Source organism: Gorilla gorilla, chromosome 2 (genome assembly GCF_029281585.2).
Source record: "Gorilla gorilla gorilla isolate KB3781 chromosome 2, NHGRI_mGorGor1-v2.1_pri, whole genome shotgun sequence".
NCBI lineage: Eukaryota > Metazoa > Chordata > Mammalia > Primates > Hominidae > Gorilla > Gorilla gorilla.
In genome coordinates, this window is record NC_086017.1 from 109,670,939 (window position 1) to 109,692,633 (window position 21,695).

Consider the following 21,695-nt stretch of genomic DNA (forward strand, 5'->3'; position numbering starts at 1 on the left):
TCTATATGAAACTTTCAATAAGACATATCGGGTTTATCTCAAGCCCACCATAGCTGAGGAGGAATCGCTTGCTTTCCCCTATAATTCCCAGTGCCCAGCATTCTCACAACTAGGAGGTTCTTGAGAATCTCCTCATTTATACAATATGAAGTAAAAGCCAATTTAAACTTTTAAATGGTAACTTAATTCAATGCTGAATATCAAAATAATCAACTGTTAAAAATTTAAATGATTGTTTTGATATATTCTTGTACTAGTAACACTTATTAAACTTTCTCATCATGGTACCCCTATATAGCAGGGGGAAATGAACACATCCCACAGCAGCTAACACACGTGAGAGAGTTCATGCAGGTCTTGCATTTTATCTTAGAGATTCAGGTAAATTTTGGATTCTATTCTATTTGATAATCTTTTGTTTTTAAACTTTTAAGTTTGGGATACATGTGCAGGTTTGTTCCATAAGTAAGCTTGCGTCATGGAGGCTTGTTTTACAGATTATTTTATCATCCAGGTATTAAGCCTGGTATCCATTAGTTATTTTTCCTGATCCTCTCCCACCTCCCACCCTCCCAAAAGCCCCAGGGTGTGTTGTTCCCCTCTATATGTCCATGTGTTTTTATAATTTAGCTCCTATTTATATGTGAAAACATGCAGTATTTGGTTTTCTGTTCCTGCATTAATTAGTTTGCTAAAGATAAGGGCTTCCAGCTCCATCCATGTCCCTGCAAAGAACATCTCGTTCTTTTTCATGGCTGCATAGTATTCCATGGTATACATGTACAAAACTTTCTTTATCCAGTCTATCACTGATGGGCATTTAAGGTGATTCTAAGTCTTTGCTATTGAATAGCAGTGCAATGAACATACACATGCATATGTCTTTATGACAGAATAATTTATATTCCTTTGGGTATGTATCCAGTAATAGGATTGCTGGGTTGAATGATATTTCTTCTTTAGGTCTTTGAGGAATTGCCACACTGTCTTCCACAATGGCTGAACTGACTTACACTCCCACAAACAGTGTATACTGTTTCTTTTTCTCCACAACCTCACCAGCATCTGAATAACCTTGTTTTTAATTTTCCCCCTTTACACCACATTTTCCTCCTAAACATTAGCAATTTAGAAATACCCCATGTTTATTTCATGCTGTCTCAGCACTCCTCAGGTACTCCTGGGGATGTGAGATCTTATTCTTTGAAAATAATGGTAGTATGGTCTTTAACACAGCACTATGAAGTGGTAAACTGTGAATAAAATGTTTTAAATTGATATAAAACATTTCAATAATTTATAAATTTTAAAAATGTTATTATAGGCCGGGTGCAGTAGCTCACACCTGTAATCCCAGCACTTTGGGAGGCCGAGCCAGGCGGATCACCTGGGGTCAGGAGTTCGAGACCAGCCTGGCCAACATGTAGAAACCCCATCTCTACTAAAAATACAAAATTAGCTGGGCATGGTGGCGCATGCCTGTAATCCCAGCTACTCAGGAGGCTGGGACAGGAGAATTGCTTGAACCCGGGAGGTGGAGGTTGCGGTGAGCCGAGATCACACCACTGCACTCCAGCCTGGGAAACAAGAGCAAAACTGTGTCTCAAAAAAAAAAAAAAAGTTATTATAGCTCGTGTTCCAATCTTATAAAAATAAAAAAAATCAGCATTTCAGCAGTATTTCCTTTACTAAGGAAAGGGAAGTAACGTTTATGTACTTTTATTTTTGGAACTTTGAAACTGAACTCACCTTATTTGTCAAATTTATGTATGTGCTATTAATTGTTCAGTCTTTCTGCTCTATTCCAATTTCAGAAAACAGGTACTTAAAAAAAGCATTTTATTTTTGTTGTTAGAAATTACAAACTGTAGGAGCCATTGCAAAAGGTGAAAATTACCTTGTTTATCTATAACAGAGTATGAGGCCAAAAATCCGCGTCCAGAAACATGGATTCCACTCATGAACAGCAATGTGATTTCATTGCCTTTTGATTCAATTGAATGGTTCATTTGCAACCCCAGACCACAGTATTTGCCTAGGAATGAAAGAAAAGCAGATTATTTGGCGTGACTCTCATGAAGTCAATAATATTTGCAATGTAGATAACAGAATCAGAATAATATACCAAGCTGGCTGTTAAATTAGTATGGAATAATGACTAAAATGTTTAATGATTACCAATCATATTGCTCTGGAGGAAAAAAATGACAAGTAATGTCTATTCAAATGATTCAAAAGGAAAAGCAGTACATGCATCACTGAACTTATAAAGATTAATTTCCTGTGAAAGACATGTATACTCTTTCAAATCAATAATGAGGGACTAAAAAAAAATTAACAAAATATTTCATCCATGCAGGTGGCTCATAAATGAATTGATGGTTAATTAGTAGTATTCTTAACGTGCTTCCCTCAAACCCCTTAGATTCCAGCCTCAGGTCATCCCTCAAGCCTTTTTTTGGACCTACTCAATTTTACTTCTGAGGGTTGTTGGATTTCTAGTTAATCTCTTTAGGTGATCATATCTGATCCCATGGCTTTAACTATGATCTGACAACTCACAAGCTTAACCTTCCATCCACAGCTTTTTCCTTGAATGTCAGATGCATATATAAAACTGTGTGCCTAAATTTCATCCTTTAATGTCTATCACAGGGGTGCCTCATCTTTTGGCCTCCCTGGGCCACAGTGGAAAAAGAATTGTCTTGGGCCACACATAAAATGCATTAACACTAATGACAGCTTTTGGGCACAATCAATCAATCAACCAATAAACAAACAAACATAAATAAATCACAAAAAATCTCATAATGTTTTAAGAAAGTTTATGAATTTCTGTTGGGCCGCATTCAAAGCTGTCCTGGGCCACATGCGGCCTGCAGGCCACAGGTTGGACAAGCTTGGTCTATCAGATATATAAAAAATAACATATCCTCAGTACAGATCAAAGATACTAAGATAAAAACGAAGAATAAGAAAAATTAAAGCAAGACACACACTAATAAATAATAAAAACTGATTTTCTTATGTGCTTGGTAATTTGTGTAAGAAAGCCTGAATAAGGACTTCCAAAAATGTTTTAAGCTATGGCAACATCACTTGAATAAGAGTAATGTGGACCTCCAAGGATATCATTTTCAAGGATGATACGTGATCTTATGAGTAGTGAATTCTAAGGAATTGACAAATAAAACAAAACAAAACCTCTCTAGAACTAGTAAAGAAACTTAGCTAAGTCACAGGATCCATATACAAAAATCAACTGCATTTCCATATATGCTAGTGCAATCTGAAATGAAATTTTTAAAACTCCATCCATAATAGCATCAAAAAAGTTAAAAAACTTAGGAATAAAATTGCTTTAAAAAGTTCAAAATCAGCATACCTCAAAATAATAAGAGCTATTTATGACAAACCCACAGCCAATATCATACTGAATGGGCAAAAACTGGAAGCATTCCCTTTGAAAACCTGCACAAGACAAGGATGCCCTCTCTCACCACTCCTATTAACATAGTACTGGAAGTTCTGGTCAGGGCAATCAGGCAAGAGAAAGAAATAAAGGGTATTCAAACAGGAAGCGAGGAAGTAAAATTGTCTTTGTTTGCAGACGACATGACTGTATATTTAGAAAACCCCATTGTCTCAGCCCAAAATCTCCTTAAGCTGAAGACAACTTCAGCAAAGTCTCAGGATACAAAATCAACGTGAAAAAATCACAAGCATTCCTATATACCAATAACAGACAGAGAGCCAAATCATGAGAGAACTCCCATTCACAATTGCTACAAAGAGAATAAAATACCTAGGAATACAACTTACAAGAGATGTGAAGGACCTCTTCAAAGAGAACTACAAACCACTGCTCAAGGAAATAAGAGCGGATACAAATGGAAAAACATTCCATGTTCGTGGATAGGAAGAATCAATATCAGGAAAATGGCCATAATGCCCAAATGTATAGATTCAATGCTATCCCCATCAAGCTACCATTGACTTTCTTCACAGAATTAGAAAAAACTACTTTAAATTTCATATGGAACCAAAAAAGAATCCATGTAGCCAAGACATTCCTAAGCAAAAAGAACAAAGCTGGAGGCATCACGCTACCTGACTTCAAACTATACAAGGCTACAGTAACCCAAACAGCATGGTACTGGTACCAAAACGGGTATGTAGACCAATGGAACAGAACAGAGGCTTCAGAAATAACACTACACAACTACAACCATTTGATCTTTGACAAACCTGACAAAAACAAGCAACGGGGAAAGGGTTCCCTATTTAATAAATGCTGTTGGGAAAACTGGCCAGCTAGCCATATGCAGAAAACTGAAACCGGGCCCCTTCCTTACACCTTATACAAAAATTAACTCAAGATGGATTAAAGACTTAAACGTAAGACCTAAAACCATAAAAACCCTAGAAGAAAACCTAGGCAATACCATTCAGGACATAGGCATGGGCCAAGACTTCATGACTAAAACACCAAAAGCAATGGCAACAAAAGCCAAAACTGACAAATGGAATCTAATTAAACAAAAAGGCTGTACCAATTTATTCCCCCTCTCCCCAGCAGTATTGGTGATCAATAAACTGGTAACTTGTTATTTTCTTGATTAACTTTTCCAATGTGTGTTTACTTGTAAAATTTCCTCTAGTATGTGATCTTTTAATGCTTCTAGGATATTTCTTTCTTTCTTTTTTTTTTTTTTAACGGAGTCTCGCTCTGTCACCCAGGCTGGAGTATAGTGGCATGATCTTGGCTCACTGCAACCTCTGCCTCCTGGGTTCAAGCAATTCTCCTGTCTCAGCCTCCCAAGTAGCTGGGATTACAGGCGCACACCAACATGCCAGGCTAACTTTTGTATTTTTATTAGAGACAGGGTTTCACCATATTTGCCAGGCTGGTCTTGAACTCCTGACCTGTGGTGATCCACCCACCTCGGCCTCCCAAAGTGATGGGATTACAGGCGTGAGCCACCGCACCCGGCCTTCTAGGGTATTTCTTACCAGGATTCCCTGTCAGTTTCATTTTTAACTTCTTTTATGTTACATATATGGCAAAAGGGAGATTTTTCTGGGTAAGCCTGAACTAATCAGGTAGGCCCATTAAAAGCACATTGTTTTCTCAGGTTGCAGAATTGGAAATAAGAGAGACACATGCCAGGTGGCCTGGAAGAATGCAAACATCTATGTAGCAACTTGCCTATCAGGGCCATTGCAAGTCACCTCTAGAAAGTTACAGCAGTCCCTGGCCAACAGTTACCAAGAAAATGGGGACCTCAGTTTTACAACTGCAATGAACTGAATTCTACCGACAACTAGTACACTTGGAAGAGAACTGTGAGCCCCAGATGAGAAACGTATTCCCAGCTAACACCTTAATTTCAGCCTGGTGGGACCCCGAGCAGAGAATTCAGTCATGCCATGCAATGCCTAGACTTCAGATGCATGGGAAGTGAGATGATAAAACTGCGCTGTTTTAAGTTGCTAGGCTTGTGATAATTTATTATGAAGCAAAATAAAACAGAATACAACCAGGAATTTAGTGTACAGTCCAAGAATATTGTGCTTTTGGATAACTGAATTTGATAGAGGTATGGAGGAGATGTTAGAATTGATGGTTCAGGACCCAAATTAGCCCACAGGCCTCTTGGTCTGTACAGTTCTGGGCTATACTCTCCTTCAAAAATGTTTAAATTAGGTGTTAAAGTTCTCAAAATCTGGAAACTTAACATAAATTCTGAATTTCCAACTTCTCTTGAAAAATCACAAGGAAAAAAGGAAATTTAGGCCAGTTTTCTAAGTGGTTGTCCTTAAGTAGCAGCTGTCCCCTTTGAAAAAGAAAGTCACACTCCAGTTTGCCACAGCCCTATCACTCCACAATGCCCCCAGTCCTGAAGCTCAGCTATCATTTATCATCATGGCTATGCTGTTATTCTTCATATGCCTAGGCCATTTCACTCCTTTATTTCATCTGTCTAGACCCTGTTGGCAGTGAGCTTGTAGACACTTGTACAGAGTCTAGAGACCTTATGGTCACCATGCCTCTTCTGATGTCCACATCAACCACAGTAGATGAAGAACAGCAATAAATTAAGCTCTAGAAGGTGTTAAATGGAAACATTCTGTATTCAAAAGAGGGGAGATAGTGCATCTGACTCTGATAAACCAGAAGTATAATTAATATTGTTACAAAACTTGAGAAATCTTATTTATGTTCTCAATTAAATGGAAGCTCATTCAACTTCCTGAGGTGTGCCACGGAACAATGCTCTCCTAAGGAATCTGCAACTTAGAAGGATGAACCAGAGGGTAGAGAGTTACTTGCTAGAACAAAAGCACATCAGCTCTGTCCACTTTCAGTAGAGGGAAATGAAGCTTGCTTAAAGAGCATCAGTCCTAATTTACAAACTTATTTACGAACAGGTTTTTTTTTTTTTTTTTTTTTTTAACTAGTATAGAGCATCTCTAGTCTCAAAAACAAAATTTGGAATTCTCAAAGGAACTCATTTATTGAAACTCTGAATATCCAGGCACTAAGCCAGGCAGGAACTGGGGATTCAGTGACGGAATGAGAGGCAGTGATGCCCTCAGAAAGCTTAGCGTAGTGGGACAAATCATATGTACAATTGAATCCTCTAAGGTACAGAAGAGGCCATGATAGCGCCTGAACAATGTTTACCATAGATGCTATCATTAAATAACTTCCATCAGTAGTTTCTTTAAAAAGTCTGGCTTTGAGGACCATTGTCTTATGCTTGGTGGGCCAGAGTGAGGTGGAGATGTACAAATTAACCCCCTGACTTGGAGTGGTTGAGTGTTCTCTTTTTGAATGTCTAAAATGTCTTCCCATAATCATTTCTCTTATACTGTGAATAAGCTGTCCTTTTGGCTGGATTTAGCCTTACTTTTAGCTGCTTCAGCAAAGACTTGCCTGCAGAAGATAATGATAGGAAGGTATAGCTCTAATTTCTTTTTGAACAATTAGACTATTGGGTATATATTTAAAATGGGACATAACAGATATTTACTAGGTTTAAAAGGGATTTAGCAATATTACTAAAAATGAATTTGCCTCTCCTAAAATATAGTGGTTTTAGAAAAGTATTTTAAATTATGTTTTTCTACAACATATCATAGTCATTGTACATCTTGATTTTAGAAAAGTGGCTATTTTGGTGTTATTCTTCTTAAGCAGCAGATCTGATATCTGCACATTTTAAAGTGAATAAACACTGCAAGGGAAAAATGTACCTTGACACTTTGACTCCTACCTCACACAACACAGATAAAAATCAATTCTGGATGGATTGAGGATAATATTAGAAACAAATCCAATAAGGCTTTAAGTGGAAAACTTTGAGAAGAGCTTCACGACCTAGAAATGGGCAAAAATTTCTTAAACAGAATACAAAAAGTACTAACCATAAAATAATCAGTAAACGCAAACTACATAAAATTAATGTTTATTTATCATAAGATACCAGTAAGGGAGTAAAATGGCAGCCCATAGCAATGGAGAAGATACATTTACTACATCTAAAAAGAACCCATTACCCGAATATATACAGAACTCCAACAAATGAATAAGAAAAAGATCTCCCAATAGAGAATATGCATGAAAATGTAAACAGATTTTTTATAAACGAAGATATTTAAATGGATAATAAATGTATGAAAAGGGCACAGTATCATCAGCTATCAAGGAAATACAAAGCAAACTATGTATAACATGCCATCAGTACACACCCCACAACTTCAAGGTCCTAGCTCTTACTAAGTTGACAGATTCTTTCAGTATAGCTGGCAGTTTCTCATGCCAAGTATGCTAATACAAAAAGCAATGAGTCATAATAATGTGAAGACTTCAGCAAAACCAGATGTGGTGCCAAGCATCACAGATGAGACATTCATAGAATATCAAGAAATTTCTTTAAAGCTTTTCTGAAAAAATATACTCTTCACTACTTAGGAGATGTCAAAACCTTTTAATATTCACTTAAAAGGCTCACAAACAGGAATTCTTGGATGGGGGCAGGATCTCACAGGAGAGTAAGTTCCCTCCAGTTAAATGCTGAGAAATGGACAGTTGTCAATTCCTCAATAATCTGCCTCAAAACCTCAGAGGAAACATTTAGGATACTGAAAGAACAAAACAAAACAACAAATATATATGCAATCTCTCCCGAACTACGGTCTCTCTCAGAAGAAAAAAAAGAAAAAACTATATTAACAAAGGGGCCTATTATGAGCTACAAAGCTTATAAACCACTGCAAACTGCCAGCCCTATCCACAGAAATACAGAGGTACAATGTTAATCTACTTAAAAATACACAGTATAAAAAGAAAACAAAAAATGGGAGTCCCTAAAATTTAGTTTATGAAAACCCTCTCCCCCTATAAAAACAGTGACAGAAGGAAACTACAGCACAACACTCCAAAGTTAATTAAATGTCCTCATACATTTGGGATATGATAAAACATCTTGAAGCATAAATTCAGAAACTAGGGGCAGAAATGGACAAAAAAAGCAGAAAGAAATGAGAGTTGGCTGAGCTCAGGAAAGAAATATAAGAAAAAGACAAAAGTATACCAAAAAAGAAGGATTAAGACCACATTATAAAGTGCACAAAGAATTACAGATTCTAATGAAAACATAAGGAATGTTGAAAAGAAGAAAAAAAGCAGACTAAAAAGAATATTTAAAAAGTAAAAAGGATCAGTGAGAATGTGGCTGAAATGAAAGGGGATATAATGGCAAAGAAGATTCAACTGACATATAAGTGTGTCCAGAATTGGTGGGTTCTTGGTCTCACTGACTTCAAGAACGAAGCCGCGGACCCTTGCAGTGAGTGTTACAGTTCTTAAAGGTGGCGTGTCTGGAGTTTGTACTTTCTGATGTTCGGATGTGTTTGGAGTTTCTTCCTTCCGGTGGGTTCGTGGTCTTGCTGGCTTCAGGAGTGAAGCTGCAGACCTTCGCGGTGAGTGTTACAGCTCATAAAGGCAGTGTGGACCCAAAGAGTGAGCAATAGCAAGATTTATTGCAAAGAGTGAAAGAACAAAGCTTCCACAGTGTGGAAGAGGACCTGAGCTGGGTTGCCACTGCTGGCTCGCCACTGCTGGCTCCAGCAGCCTGCTTTTATTCTCTTATCTGGCCCAACCCACATTCTGCTGATTAGTCCATTTTACAGAGAGCCGATTGGTCCATTTTACAGAGAGCTTATTGGTCCGTTTTGACAGGGTGCTGACTGGTGCGTTTATAATCCCTGAGCTAGACACAAAAGTTCTCCACATCCCAACAAGATTAGCTAGACACAGAGTGTCAACTGGTGCATTCACAAACCCTGAGCTAGACACAGGGTGCTGATTGGTGTCTTTACAAACCTTGAGCTAGATACAGAGTGCCAACTGGTGTATTTACAATCCCTTAGCTAGACATAAAGGTTCTCCAAGTCCCCACCAGACTCAGGAGCCCAGCTGGCTTCACCCAGTGGATGCCGCACCGGGGCTGCAGGTGGAGCTGCCTGCCAGTCCCGCGCCGTGCGCCCGCACTCCTCAGCCCTTGGGTGGTCAATGGGCCTGGGTGCCATGGAGCAGGGGGCGGTGCTCGTTGGGGAGGCTCGGGCCACGCAGGAGCCCACGGTGGGGGGCAGGCTCAGGCATGGCAGGCTGCAGGTCCCAAGCCCTGCCCCACGGGGAGGCAGCTAAGGCCCAGCGAAAAGTCAAGCACAGCAGCTGCTGGCCCAGGTGCTAAGCCCCTCACTGCCTGGGGCTGGCAGGGCCAGCTGGCCACTCCGAGTGTGGGGCCCGCTGAGCCCACACCCACCCAGAACTCACACTGGCCCGCAAGCGCCGTGTGCAGCCCCAGTTCCCGCCTGCGCCTCTCCCTCCACACCTATCTGCAAGCTGAGGGAGCCAGCTCCGGCCTTGGCCAGCCCAGGAAGGGGCTCCCACAGTGCAGCAGCAGGCTGAAGGGCTCCTCAAGTGCTGCCAAAGTGGGAGCCCAGGCAGAGGAGGTGCCGAGAGCGAGCGAGGCCTGCGAGGGCTGCCAGCATGCTGTCACCTCTCATAAGTATTAAAAATAAATACACAAAGCAATGGAACAAATATTAACATTAAAAAATAGGCATATAGGATTACCTCACACTAAAATGCTTTTGCATAGCAAAGAAAACAATCAACAGAGTGAAGAGACACAGAAAGAGAAAATACCTGCAAACCATGTATCTGGTAAGGGGTTAATACCAAAAACATATGAGGTCAAACAACTCAAAAGCAAGAAAACAAGTAACTTTAAAAATGAAAAAAGACCTAAGTAGGTATTTTTCAGAAAAAGTTTATGAAAACAATCCCCTCCCCTATTATACAAATAGCCAACAGATATACGAAAAAATGTTCTGGGTCCTCCGTTCCAAGATGGCCGAATAGGAACAGCTCCAGTCTACATACAGCTCCCAGTGTGAGCGACGCAGAAGATGGGTGATTTCTGCATTTCCAACTGAGGTACTGGCATCGCTTCACCTGGGAAGCACGTGGGGTCGGGGAATTCCCTTTCCTAGCCAAGGGAAGGGGTGACAGATGGCACCTGGAAAATCGGGTCACTTCCACCCTAATACTGCGCTTTTCCAATGGTCTTATAGCAAACGACACACCAGGAGATTACATCCCACGCCTGGCTTGGAGGGTCCTACGCCAACGGAGGCTCACTCATTGCTAGCACAGCAGTCTGAGATTTAACTGCAAGGTGGCAGGAGGCTGGGGGAGGGGAGCCCACCATTGCTGAGGGTTGAGTAGGTAAACAAAGTGGCCAGGAAGCTCGAACTGGGTGGAGCCCAACACAGCTCAAGGAGTCCTGCCTGCCTCTGTAGACTCCACCTCTGGGGGTAGGGCATAGCCAAACAAAAGGCAGCAAAAACCTCTACAGACTTAAATGTCCCTGTCTGACATCTTTGAAGACAGTAGTGGTTCTCCCAGCATGGAGTCTGAGATCTGAGAACAGACAGACTGCCTCCTCAAGTGGGTCCCTGACCCCCAAGTAGCCTAACTGGGAGGCACCCCCCAGTAGGGGCAGACTGACACCTCACATGGCCGGGTACCCCTCTGAGACGAAGCTTCCAGAGGAATGATCAGGCAGCAACATTTGCTGTTCAGCAATATTCACCGTTCTGCAGCCTCCACTGCTGATACCCAGGCAAACAGGGTCTGGAGTGGACCTCCAGTAAACTCCAACAGACCTCAGCTGAGGGCTATGACTGTTAAAAGGAAAATTAACAAACAGAAAGGACATCCACACCAAAACCCCATCTGTACGTCACCAACATCAAAGACCAAAGGTAGATAAAACCACAAAGATGGGGAAAAAACAGAGCAGAAAATCGGAAAATTCTAAAAATTAGAGCACCTCTCCCCCCAAAAAGGAACGCAGCTCCTCGCCAGCAACAGAACAAAGCTGGACGGAGAATGACTTTGATGAGTTGAGAGAAGAAGGCTTCAGACCATCAAACTTCTCTGAGCTAAAGGAAGAAGTTTGAACACAACACAAAGAAGCTAAAAACCTTGAGAAAAGAATAGACGAATGGCTAACTAGAATAACCAGTGTAGAGAAGTCCTTAAATGACCTGATGGAGCTGAAAACCATGGCATGAGAACTACGTGACGAATGCACAAACTTCAGTAGATGATTCAATCAACTGGAAGAAAGGGTATCAGTGATAGAAGATCAAATGAATGAAATGAAGCCAGAAGAGAAATTTAGAGAAAAAAGACTAAAAAGAAATGAACAAAGCATCCAAGAAATATGGGACTATGTGAAAAGACCAAATCTACGTCTGATTGGTGTACATGAAAGTGATGGGGAGAATGGAACCAAGTTGGAAAACACTCTGCAGGATATTATCCAGGAGAACTTCCCCAATCTAGCAAGGCAGGCCAATACTCAAATTCAGGAAATACAGAGAATGCCACAAAGATACTCCTCGAGAAGAGCAACTCCATGACACATAATTGTCAGATTCACCAAAGTTGAAATGAAGGAAAAAATGATGAGAGCAGCCAGAGAGAAAGGTTGGGTTACCCATGAAGGGAAGCCCATCAGACTAACAGCAGATCTTTCAGGAGAAACTCTACAAGCCAGAAGATAGTAGAGGCCAATATTCAACATTCTTAAAGAAAAGAATTTTCAACCCAGAATTTCATATCCAGCCAAACTAAGCTTCATAAGTGAAGGAGAAATAAAATACTTTACAGACAAGCAAATGCTGACAGATTTTGTCACCACCAGGCCTGCCCTAAAAGAGCTCCTAAAGGAAGCACTAAACATGGAAAGGAACAACCAATACCAGCCACTGCAAAAACATGACAAATTGTAAAGACCATCAATGCTTGGAAGAAACTGCATCAACTAACAAGCAAAATAACCAGCTAACATCACAATGACAGGATCAAATTCACACATAACAATATTAACCTTAAATGTAAATGGGCTAAATGCTCCAATTAAAAGACATAGACTGGCAAATTGTATAAAGAGTCGAGACCCATCAGTGTGCTGTATTCAGGAGACCCATCTCACGTGCAGAGACACACATAGGCTCAAAATAAGGAGATGGAGGAAGATCTACCAAGCAAATGGAAAACACAAAAAGGCAGGGGTTGCAATCCTAGTCTCTGATAAAACAGACTTTAAACCAACAAAGATTAAAAGAGACAAAGAAGGCCATTACATAATGGTAAAGGGATCAATTCAACAAGAAGAGCTAACTATCCTAAATATATATGCAGCCAATACAGGAGCACCCAGATTCATAAGGCAAGTCCTTAGAGATCTACAAGGAGACTTAGACTCCCACACAATAATAATCGGAGACTTTTAACACCACACTGTCAGCATTAGATGGATCAATGAGACAGAAAGTTAACAAGGATATCCAGGAATTGAACTTAGCTCTGCACCAAGCGGACTTAATACACATCTACAGAACTCTCCACCCCAAATCAACAGAATATACGTTCTTCTCAGCACCACATTGCACTTATTCCAAAATTGACCACATACTTGGAAGTAAAGCATTCCTCAGCAAATGTAAAACAACAGAAATTATAACAAACTGTCTCTCAGACCACAGTGCAATCAAACGAGAACTCAGGATTAAGAAACTCACTCAAAACCGCTCAACAACGTGGAAACTGAACAACCTGCTCCTGAATGACTACTGGGTACATAATGAAATGAAGGCAGAAATAAATATGTTCTTTGAAACCAATGAGAACAAAGACACAACATACCAGAATCTCTGGGACACATTTAAAGCAGTGTGTAGAGGGAAATTTAAGCACTAAATGCCCACAAGAGAAAGCAGGAAAGATCTAAAATGGACACCCTAACATCACAATTAAAAGAACTAGAGAAGCAAGAGCAAACACATTCAAAAGCTAGCAGAAGGCAAGAAATAACTAAGATCAGAGAAGAACTGAAGGAGATAGAGACACAAAAAAACCTTCAAAAAATCAATAAATCCAGGAGATGGTTTTTTGAAAAGATCAACAAAATTGATAGACTGGTAGCAAGACTAATAAAGAAGAAAAGAGAGAAAAATCAAATAGACTCAATAAAAAATGATAAAGGGGATATCACCACCGATCCCACAGAGATACAAACTACCATCAGAGAATACTACAGACACCTCTATGCAAATAAACAAGAAAATCTAGAAGAAATGGAGAAGTTCCTGGACACATAAACCATCCCAAGACTAAACCAGGAAGAAGCTGAATCCCTGAATAGACTAATAACAGGCTCTGAAATTGAGGCAATAATAGCCTACCAACCAAAAAAAGTCCAGGACCAGACAGATTCACAGCCAAATTCTACCAGAGGTACAAGGAGGAGCTGGTACCATTCCTTCTGAAAGTATTCCAATCAATAGAAAAAGAAAGAATCCTCCCTAACTCTTTTTATGAGGTCAGCATCATCCTGATACCAAAGCCTGGCAGAGACACAACAAAAAAAGAGAATTTTAGACCAATATCCCTGATGAACATCGATGCAAAAATCCTCAATAAAATACTGGCAAACCGAATCCAGCAGCACATCAAAAAGTTTACCCACCATGATCCAGTGGGCTTCATCTCTGGGATGCGAGGCTGGCTGAACATACGCAAATCCATAAACGTAATCCAGCATATAAACAGAACCAAATACAAAAACCACATTGATTATCTCAATAGATGCAGAAAAGGCGTTTGACAAAATTCAACAGCCCTTTATCCTAAAAACTCTGAATAAATTATGTATTGATGAGACGTGTCTCAAAATAATAAGAGCTATTTATGACAAACCCACAGCCAATATCACACTGAATGGGTAAAAACTGGAAGCATTCCCTTTGAAAACTGGTGCAAGACAGGGATGCCCTCTCTCTCTACTCCTATTCCATATAGTATTGGAAGTTCTGGCCAGGGCAATCAGGCAGGAGAAAGAAATAAAGGGTATTCAGTTAGGAAAAGAGGAAGTCAAATTGTCCCTGTTTGCAGACGACATGATTGTATATTTAGAAAACCCCATCATCTCAGCCCAAAATCTTCTTAAGCTGATAAGCAACTTCAGCAAAGTCTCAGGATACAAAATCAATGTGCAAAAATCACAGGCATTCTTATATACCAATAACAGACAAACAGAGAGCCAAATCATGAGTGAACTCCGATTCACAATTGCTTCAAAGAGAATAAAATACCTAGGAATCCAACTTACAAGGGATGTGAAAGACCTCTTCAAAGAGAACTACAAACCACTGCTCAACAAAAGAGGTAAACAATTGGAAGAACATTCCATGCTCATGGAGAGGAAGAATCAATATCATGAAAATGGCCATACTGCCCAAGGTAATTTACAGATTCAATGCCATCCCCATCAAGCTACCAATGACTTTCTTCACAGAATTGGAAAAAACTACTTTAAAGTTTATATGGAACCAAAAAAGAGCTGCATTGCCAAGACAATCCTAAGCCAAAAGAACAAACCTGGAGGCATCAAGCTACTTGACTTCAAACTATACTACAAGGCTACAGTAACCAAAACAGCATGGTACTGGGACCAAAACAGAGATACAGACCAATGGAACAGAATAGAGCCCTCAGAAATAATACCACACATTTAAAACCATCTGATCTTTGACAAACCTGACAAAAACTAGAAATGGGGAGAGGATTCCCTATTTAATAAGTGGTGCTGGGAAAACTGGCTAGCCATATGTAGAAAGCTGAAACTGGATCCCTTCCTTACACCTTATACAAAAATTAACTCAAGATGGATTAAAGACTTAAATGTTAGACCTAAAACCATAAAAACCCTAGAAGAAAACCTAGGCAATACCATTCAGCACATAGGCATGGGACTTCATGTCTAAAACACCAAAAGCAATGGCAACAAAAGCCAAAATTGACAAATGGGATCTAATTAAACTAAAGAGCTTCTGCACAGCAAAAGAAACTACCATCAGAGTTAACAGGCAACCTACAGAATGGGAGAAAATTTCTGCAATCTACTCATCTGACAAAGGGCTAATATCCAGAATCTACAAAGAACTCAAATTTACAAGAAAAAAACAACCCCATCAACAAGTGGGCAAATGATATGAACAGACACTTCTCAAAAGAAGACATTTATGCAGCCAAAAGACACATAAAAAAATGCTCATCATCACTGGCCATCAGAGAAATGCAAATCAAAACCACAATGAGATACCACCTCACACCAGTTAGAATGGTGATCATTAAAAAGTCAGGAAATAACAGGTGCTGGAGAGGTTGTGGAGAAATAGGAACACTTTTAAATTGTTGGTGGGACTGTAAACTTGTTCAACCATGTGGAAGACAGTGTGGCAATTCCTCAAGGATCTAGAACTAAAAATACCATTTGATCCAGCCATCCCATTACTGGGTATATACCCAAAGGATTATAAATCATGTTGCTATAAAGGCACATGCACATGTATGTTTATTGTGGCACTATTCACAATAGCAAAGACTTGGAACCAACCCAAATGTCCATCAATGATAGACTAGATTAAGAAAATGTGGCACATATACACCATGGAATACTATGCAACCATAAAAAAAGATGAGTTCATGTCCTTTATAGGGACATGGATGAAGCTGGAAACCATCATTCTCAGCAAACTATCGCAAGAACAAAAAACCAAACAGTGCATGTTCTCACTGAGGTGGGAATTGAACAATGAGAGCACTTGGACACAGGCAGGGGAACATCACACTCTGGGGCCTGTTGTGGGGTAGGGGGAGGGGGGAGAGAAAGCATTAGGAGATATACCTAATGTATATGACGAGTTAATGGGTGCAGCACACCAACATGGCTCATGCATACATATGTAACAAACCTGCACATTGTGCACATGTATCCTAGAACTTAAATAATAATAAAAAAAGAAAAAATGTTCTGCACCATTAAACACCAAGGAAATGAAAATAAAACCACAATGAGATATCACCTCACACTTCCTAGAATGGCTACTATCAAAAAGACAAAAGTGTTGACAAGAATGTGGAGAAAATGGTACACTTCTACACTATTGGTGGGAATCTAAATTAGTATAGCTGTTATGAAAACCAGTATGGAAGTTCCTCAAAAAATTAAAAATAGAACTACCATATGATCCAGTAATTCTACTACTGGGTATACATATCCAAAGAAAATGAAATCAGTATGTTGAAAGGATACCTACACTCCCATGTTCACTGCTGCATTATTCACAATAGCCAAGATATGGAATCAATCTAAATGTCCATCAGTAGATGAATGGATAAAGGAAATGTGGTATATGAACACAACAGAGTACTATTCAGCCTATATTAAAAAAAAAAAGAAACCCTGACATTTCTAACAACATGGATGAAACTGGAGGATATGATGCTAAGCGAAATAAGCAAGGCATAGAAAGACAAATACTACATGATCTCACTCACATGTAGAATCTAAAAAAGACAAACTCACAGAAGCAGAGAGTAGAACGGGTTGAAGGGGGAGTTGGAGGGATGAGCTGGAGAGATGTTGGTCAAGGGACACAAAAATTTCAGTTATACAGGAGTGATAAGTTAAAAAGAAACACTGTATAACAGTGTATTGTATAGTTAAAAATTGCTAAGAGATTTTTTAAGTGTTCTCACCACAAAAACGTTAAGTATGTGAGGTAAGGCATTTATTAGTCTGATTGACCCATTCTACAATGTATACACATATGAAAACATAAAGTACAGCATATATACAATTTTCTTTTTTTATATATATATTTTGTATTATACTTTAAGTTCTAGGGTACATGTGCACAACGTGCAGGTTACATATGTATACATGTGCCACGCTGGTGTGCTGCACCCATTAACTCGTCATTTACATTAGGTATATCTCCTAATGCTATCCCTCCTCCCTCCCCCCACCCCACGACAGGCACCGGTGTGTGATGTTCCCCTTCCTGTGTCCAAGTGTTCTCATTGTTCAATTTGCACCTATGAGTGAGAACATGCGGTGTTCGGTTTTTTGTCCTTGTGATAGTTTGCTGAGAATGATGGTTTCCAGCTTCATCCATGTCCTTACAAAGGACATGAACTCATCATTTTTTATGGCTGCATAGTATTCCATGGTGTATATGTACCACATTTTCTTAATCCAGTCTATCACTGATGGACATCTGGGTTGGTTCCAAGTCTTTGCTATTGTGAATAGTGCCACAATAAACAGACGTGTGCATGTGTCTTTATAGCAGCATGATTTATAATCCTTTGGGTATATACCCAGTAATGGGATGGCTGGGCCAAATGGTATTTCTAGTTCTAGATCCCTGAGGAATTGCCACACTGTCTTCCACAATGGTTGAACTAGTTTACACTACCACCAACAGTGTAAAAGTGTTCCTATTTCTCCACAACCTCTCCAGCACCTGTTATTTCCTGACTTTTTAATGATCATCATTCTAACTGGTGTGAGGTGGTATCTCATTGTGGTTTTGATTTGCATTTCTCTGATGGCCAGTGATGATGAGCATTTTTTTATGTGTCTTTTGGCTGCATAAATGTCTTCTTTTGAGAAGTGTCTGTTCATATCATTTGCCCACTTGTTGATGGGGTTGTTTTTTTCTTGTAAATTTGTTTGAGTTCTTTGTAGATTCTTGATATTAGCCCTTTGTCTGATGAGTAGATTGCAAAAATTTTCTCCCATTCTGTAGGTTGCCTGTTCACTCTGATGGTAGTTTCTTTTGCTGTGCAGAAGCTCTTTAGTTTAATTAGATTCCATTTGTCAATTTTGGCTTTTGTTGCCATTGCTTTTGGTGTTTTAGACATGAAGTCCTTGCCCATGCCTATGTCCTGAATGGTACTGCCTAGGTTTTCTTCTAGGGTTTTTATGGTTTTAGGTCTAACATTTAAGTCTTTAATCCATCTTGAATTAGTTTTTGCATAAGGTGTAAGGAAGGGATCCAGTTTCAGCTTTCTACATATGGCTAGCCAGTTTTCCCAGAACCATTTATTAAATAGGGAATCCTTTCCCAATTTCTTGTTTTTGTCACATTTGTCAAAGATCAGATGGTTGTAGATGTGTGGTATTATTTCTGAGGGCTCTGTTCTGTTCCATTGGTCTATATCTCTGTTTTGGTCCCAGTACCATGCTGTTTTGGTTACTGTAGCCTTGTAGTATAGTTTGAAGTCAGGTAGCTTGATGCCTCCAGCTTTGTTCTTTTGGCTGAGGATTGACTTGGCAATGCCAGCTCTTTTTTGGTTCCATATGAACTTTAAAGTGTTTTTTTCCAATTCTGTGAAGAAAGTCATTGGTAGCTTGATGGGGATGGCATTGAATCTATAAATTACCTTGGGCAGTATGGCCATTTTCACGATATTGATTCTTCCTCTCCATGAGCATGGAATGTTCTTCCATTTGTTTGTGTCCTCTTTTATTTCATTGAGCAGTGGTTTGTAGTTCTCCTTGAAGAGGTCCTTCACAGCCCTTGTAAGTTAGATTCCTAGGTATTTTATAAAATATGTACAGTTTTCATGTTACTTAAAAAATCACTAAATAGGATTTATAGTTTTAATACTATAATCCAAGACAATTTTCTAGAAATAAAGGAAGACTTGAATTTTCATACTGAAAGGGTCCACTGGGTACCAGTGAAAACCTGTAATGACCAACTTCAACACATATCCTTAGAAAACTAATAGACTTTAAAGGTAAAGAAAAAAATCCTCATGGTCACTGTACAAAAACCAAATACCGTATAATGGCAGGAGAGTTCAATTGTCATCAGACTTCTCAAAAAACAATATGAAGTAAGGGAATCATGGAAAAGCATTTTTTCAACTCAAAGAAATAACATTTGTTTTTGTTGTTTTTTGTTTTTTTTTTTTTTTTGAGACGGAGTCTCGCTCTGTCACCCACGCTGGAGTGCAGTGGCACAATCTTGGTTCACTGCAAGCTCTGCCTCCCAGATTCATGCCATTCTCCTGCCTCAGCCTCCTGCATAGCTGGGACTACAGGTGCCTGCCACCGCGCCCGGCTACTTTTTTTTGTATTTTCCGTAGAGACGGGGTTTCACCTTGTTAGCCAGGATGGTCTCGATCTCCTGACCTCATGATCTGCCCACCTCAGCCTCCCAAAGTGCTGGGATTACAGGCATGAGCCACCGTGCCCGACCAGAAATAACATTTGAATCCAAGATTTAGATACTATCAAGTAGCCCCCTGAAACCTAAAGGCCATAAAAAATTTACAAAGTAAGCAGTTTTAAACATGCAAAATCTGCAACATAAGCCCTTCTTAAGGAATCAACCTATTCAAAGATGAACTTCATCCAAACAATAGACTAGTGGGAGGACTTGAGGAAAAAGACTGACAGTGATCATTTATTATATTTAATTATAGATGTAGAAAAGTTAGAGATGGGGTTGAAGAATAAGAAGATATGATACATGCTGTGTGTTATGAATGTATATTCCGAGAGTGCTATGATTTGGACATGGTTTGTCCCCATGAAATCTCATGTTGAAATTTATTTTTTTTTAAATTTTCAATAGCTTTAGGGGTACAAGTAGTTTTCGTTACACAGATAAATTTTATAGTGGTGAAATCTGAGCTTTTAGTGTACCCATCACCCAAATAGTGTACAGTGTACCCAACAGGTGATTTTTTAATCCCTTACCACCCTCCCCCTTTCTGAGTCTCCGATGTCCATTACAGCATTCTGTATGCTGTTATTTATCCACAAGGTTAGTCCCCCCTTGTAAGTGAGAACATGTGGTACTTGGTTTTCTGTTCCTGAGTTACTTTACTTAGGATAATGACCCCCAGTTCTATCCAAGGAGCTGCAAAGACATTATTTCATTCTTTTTAAGGGTGAGTAGTTTTCCACTGTGTCTATATGTTTACATCACATATATATAACATTTTCTTTATCCACTCATTGGTTTGATGGACTCTTAGGTTGATTCCGTATCTTTTCCATCGTGAATTCTACTATGATAAACATACTAGTGCAGGTATCTTTTTGATATAATGACATATTTTCCTTTGGGCAGATATCAGTAGTGAGACTGCTGAACTGAATGGTAGATCTGTTAGTTCTTTGATAAATTTCCATACTGTTTTCCACAGAGGTTGAACTAATTTACATTCTCACCAACAGTGTATAAGTGCTCCCTGTCTGCGCCAACATCTATTGTTTTTTGACTTCTTAATGGCCATTCTGACTAGGGCAAAGTGGTATCTTGTTGCAGTTTTAATTTGCATTTCTGTGATGACTAGTGATATTGAGCATTTTTCATGTTTGTTAGTCTTTTGTGTATCTTCTTTTGAGAAATGTCTGTTCATGTTGTTTGTCTACTTTTTAAGGGATTATTTATTTTCTTGCTAATTTGAGTTCCTTGTAGATTACGGACATTAGTCCTTTGTCAGATGTGTAGTTTACAAATATTTTCTCCCATTCTGTAGGTTCTCTGTTTACTCTGCAGGTTATCTCTTTTGCTGTACAAAGCTTTTGAGTCCCATTTATTTATTTTTGTTGCATTTGCTCTGTCTCTTACTAATAAATTCTCTGCCTATGCCAATATCCAGAATTTTTCCTAGGGCTTCTTCTAAAATTGTTATGGTTTCTGGTCTTACATTTGACCCTTTTCCTGTTTTCAAAACAAAGGTGTGGCTTGCTGCCAGCGCTCATTTAATTTTACATAAACACGTTCTTTGAGGCTGAAGCAAATCTGACTGATAGTCAATGTGAAAATAAAATATAAAAACTGTTCTTGGAGTTATTTCTAAACAGAACTAACATTAGAATTGTCTGAATCATCAGAATAATCTATTTCAGAAAAACTGAATTCATGAAACTAATCTTTGGCCAACAACTTTTCAAGAACAATGTTAACATCATGTGTAGGAATGCTGTTTTCTAAGATTTGGCATTTTCAGTGGTTGAGATTTTATTTTGTAAGTGGAAATACCGCTACTAAAAATGGAGTGCTATAAATAGGATAATGTCTTTTGTTTCCAAAGTTGATATACTAGAGCAATGCAAAAATAATAATCATAGGGTGCTATTTTGTGGCAAATTTACTTTGGGGTAAATGATGCAGCTGCAAGTGCCAGGGGCGAGTATTCTCAGAGCAAATGGGGAAAGGGTTAAGTCTTTAATCCA

General features: G+C 39.2%; 1 protein-coding gene across 2 annotated transcripts in view; it reads right to left on the reverse strand.

The window, feature by feature from the left end:
- The window catches only part of DCBLD2 (discoidin, CUB and LCCL domain containing 2), a 99,878-nt gene that overhangs the window by 46,492 nt on the left and 31,691 nt on the right, over nucleotides 1–21,695 (reverse strand). For both annotated transcript variants that reach the window (XM_019024002.4, XM_055381749.2), the window contains one exon: nucleotides 1,898–2,035. In XM_019024002.4, coding sequence (XP_018879547.2) covers nucleotides 1,898–2,035 — 138 coding nt within the window. The remainder of the gene's footprint in view (nucleotides 1–1,897; nucleotides 2,036–21,695) is intronic.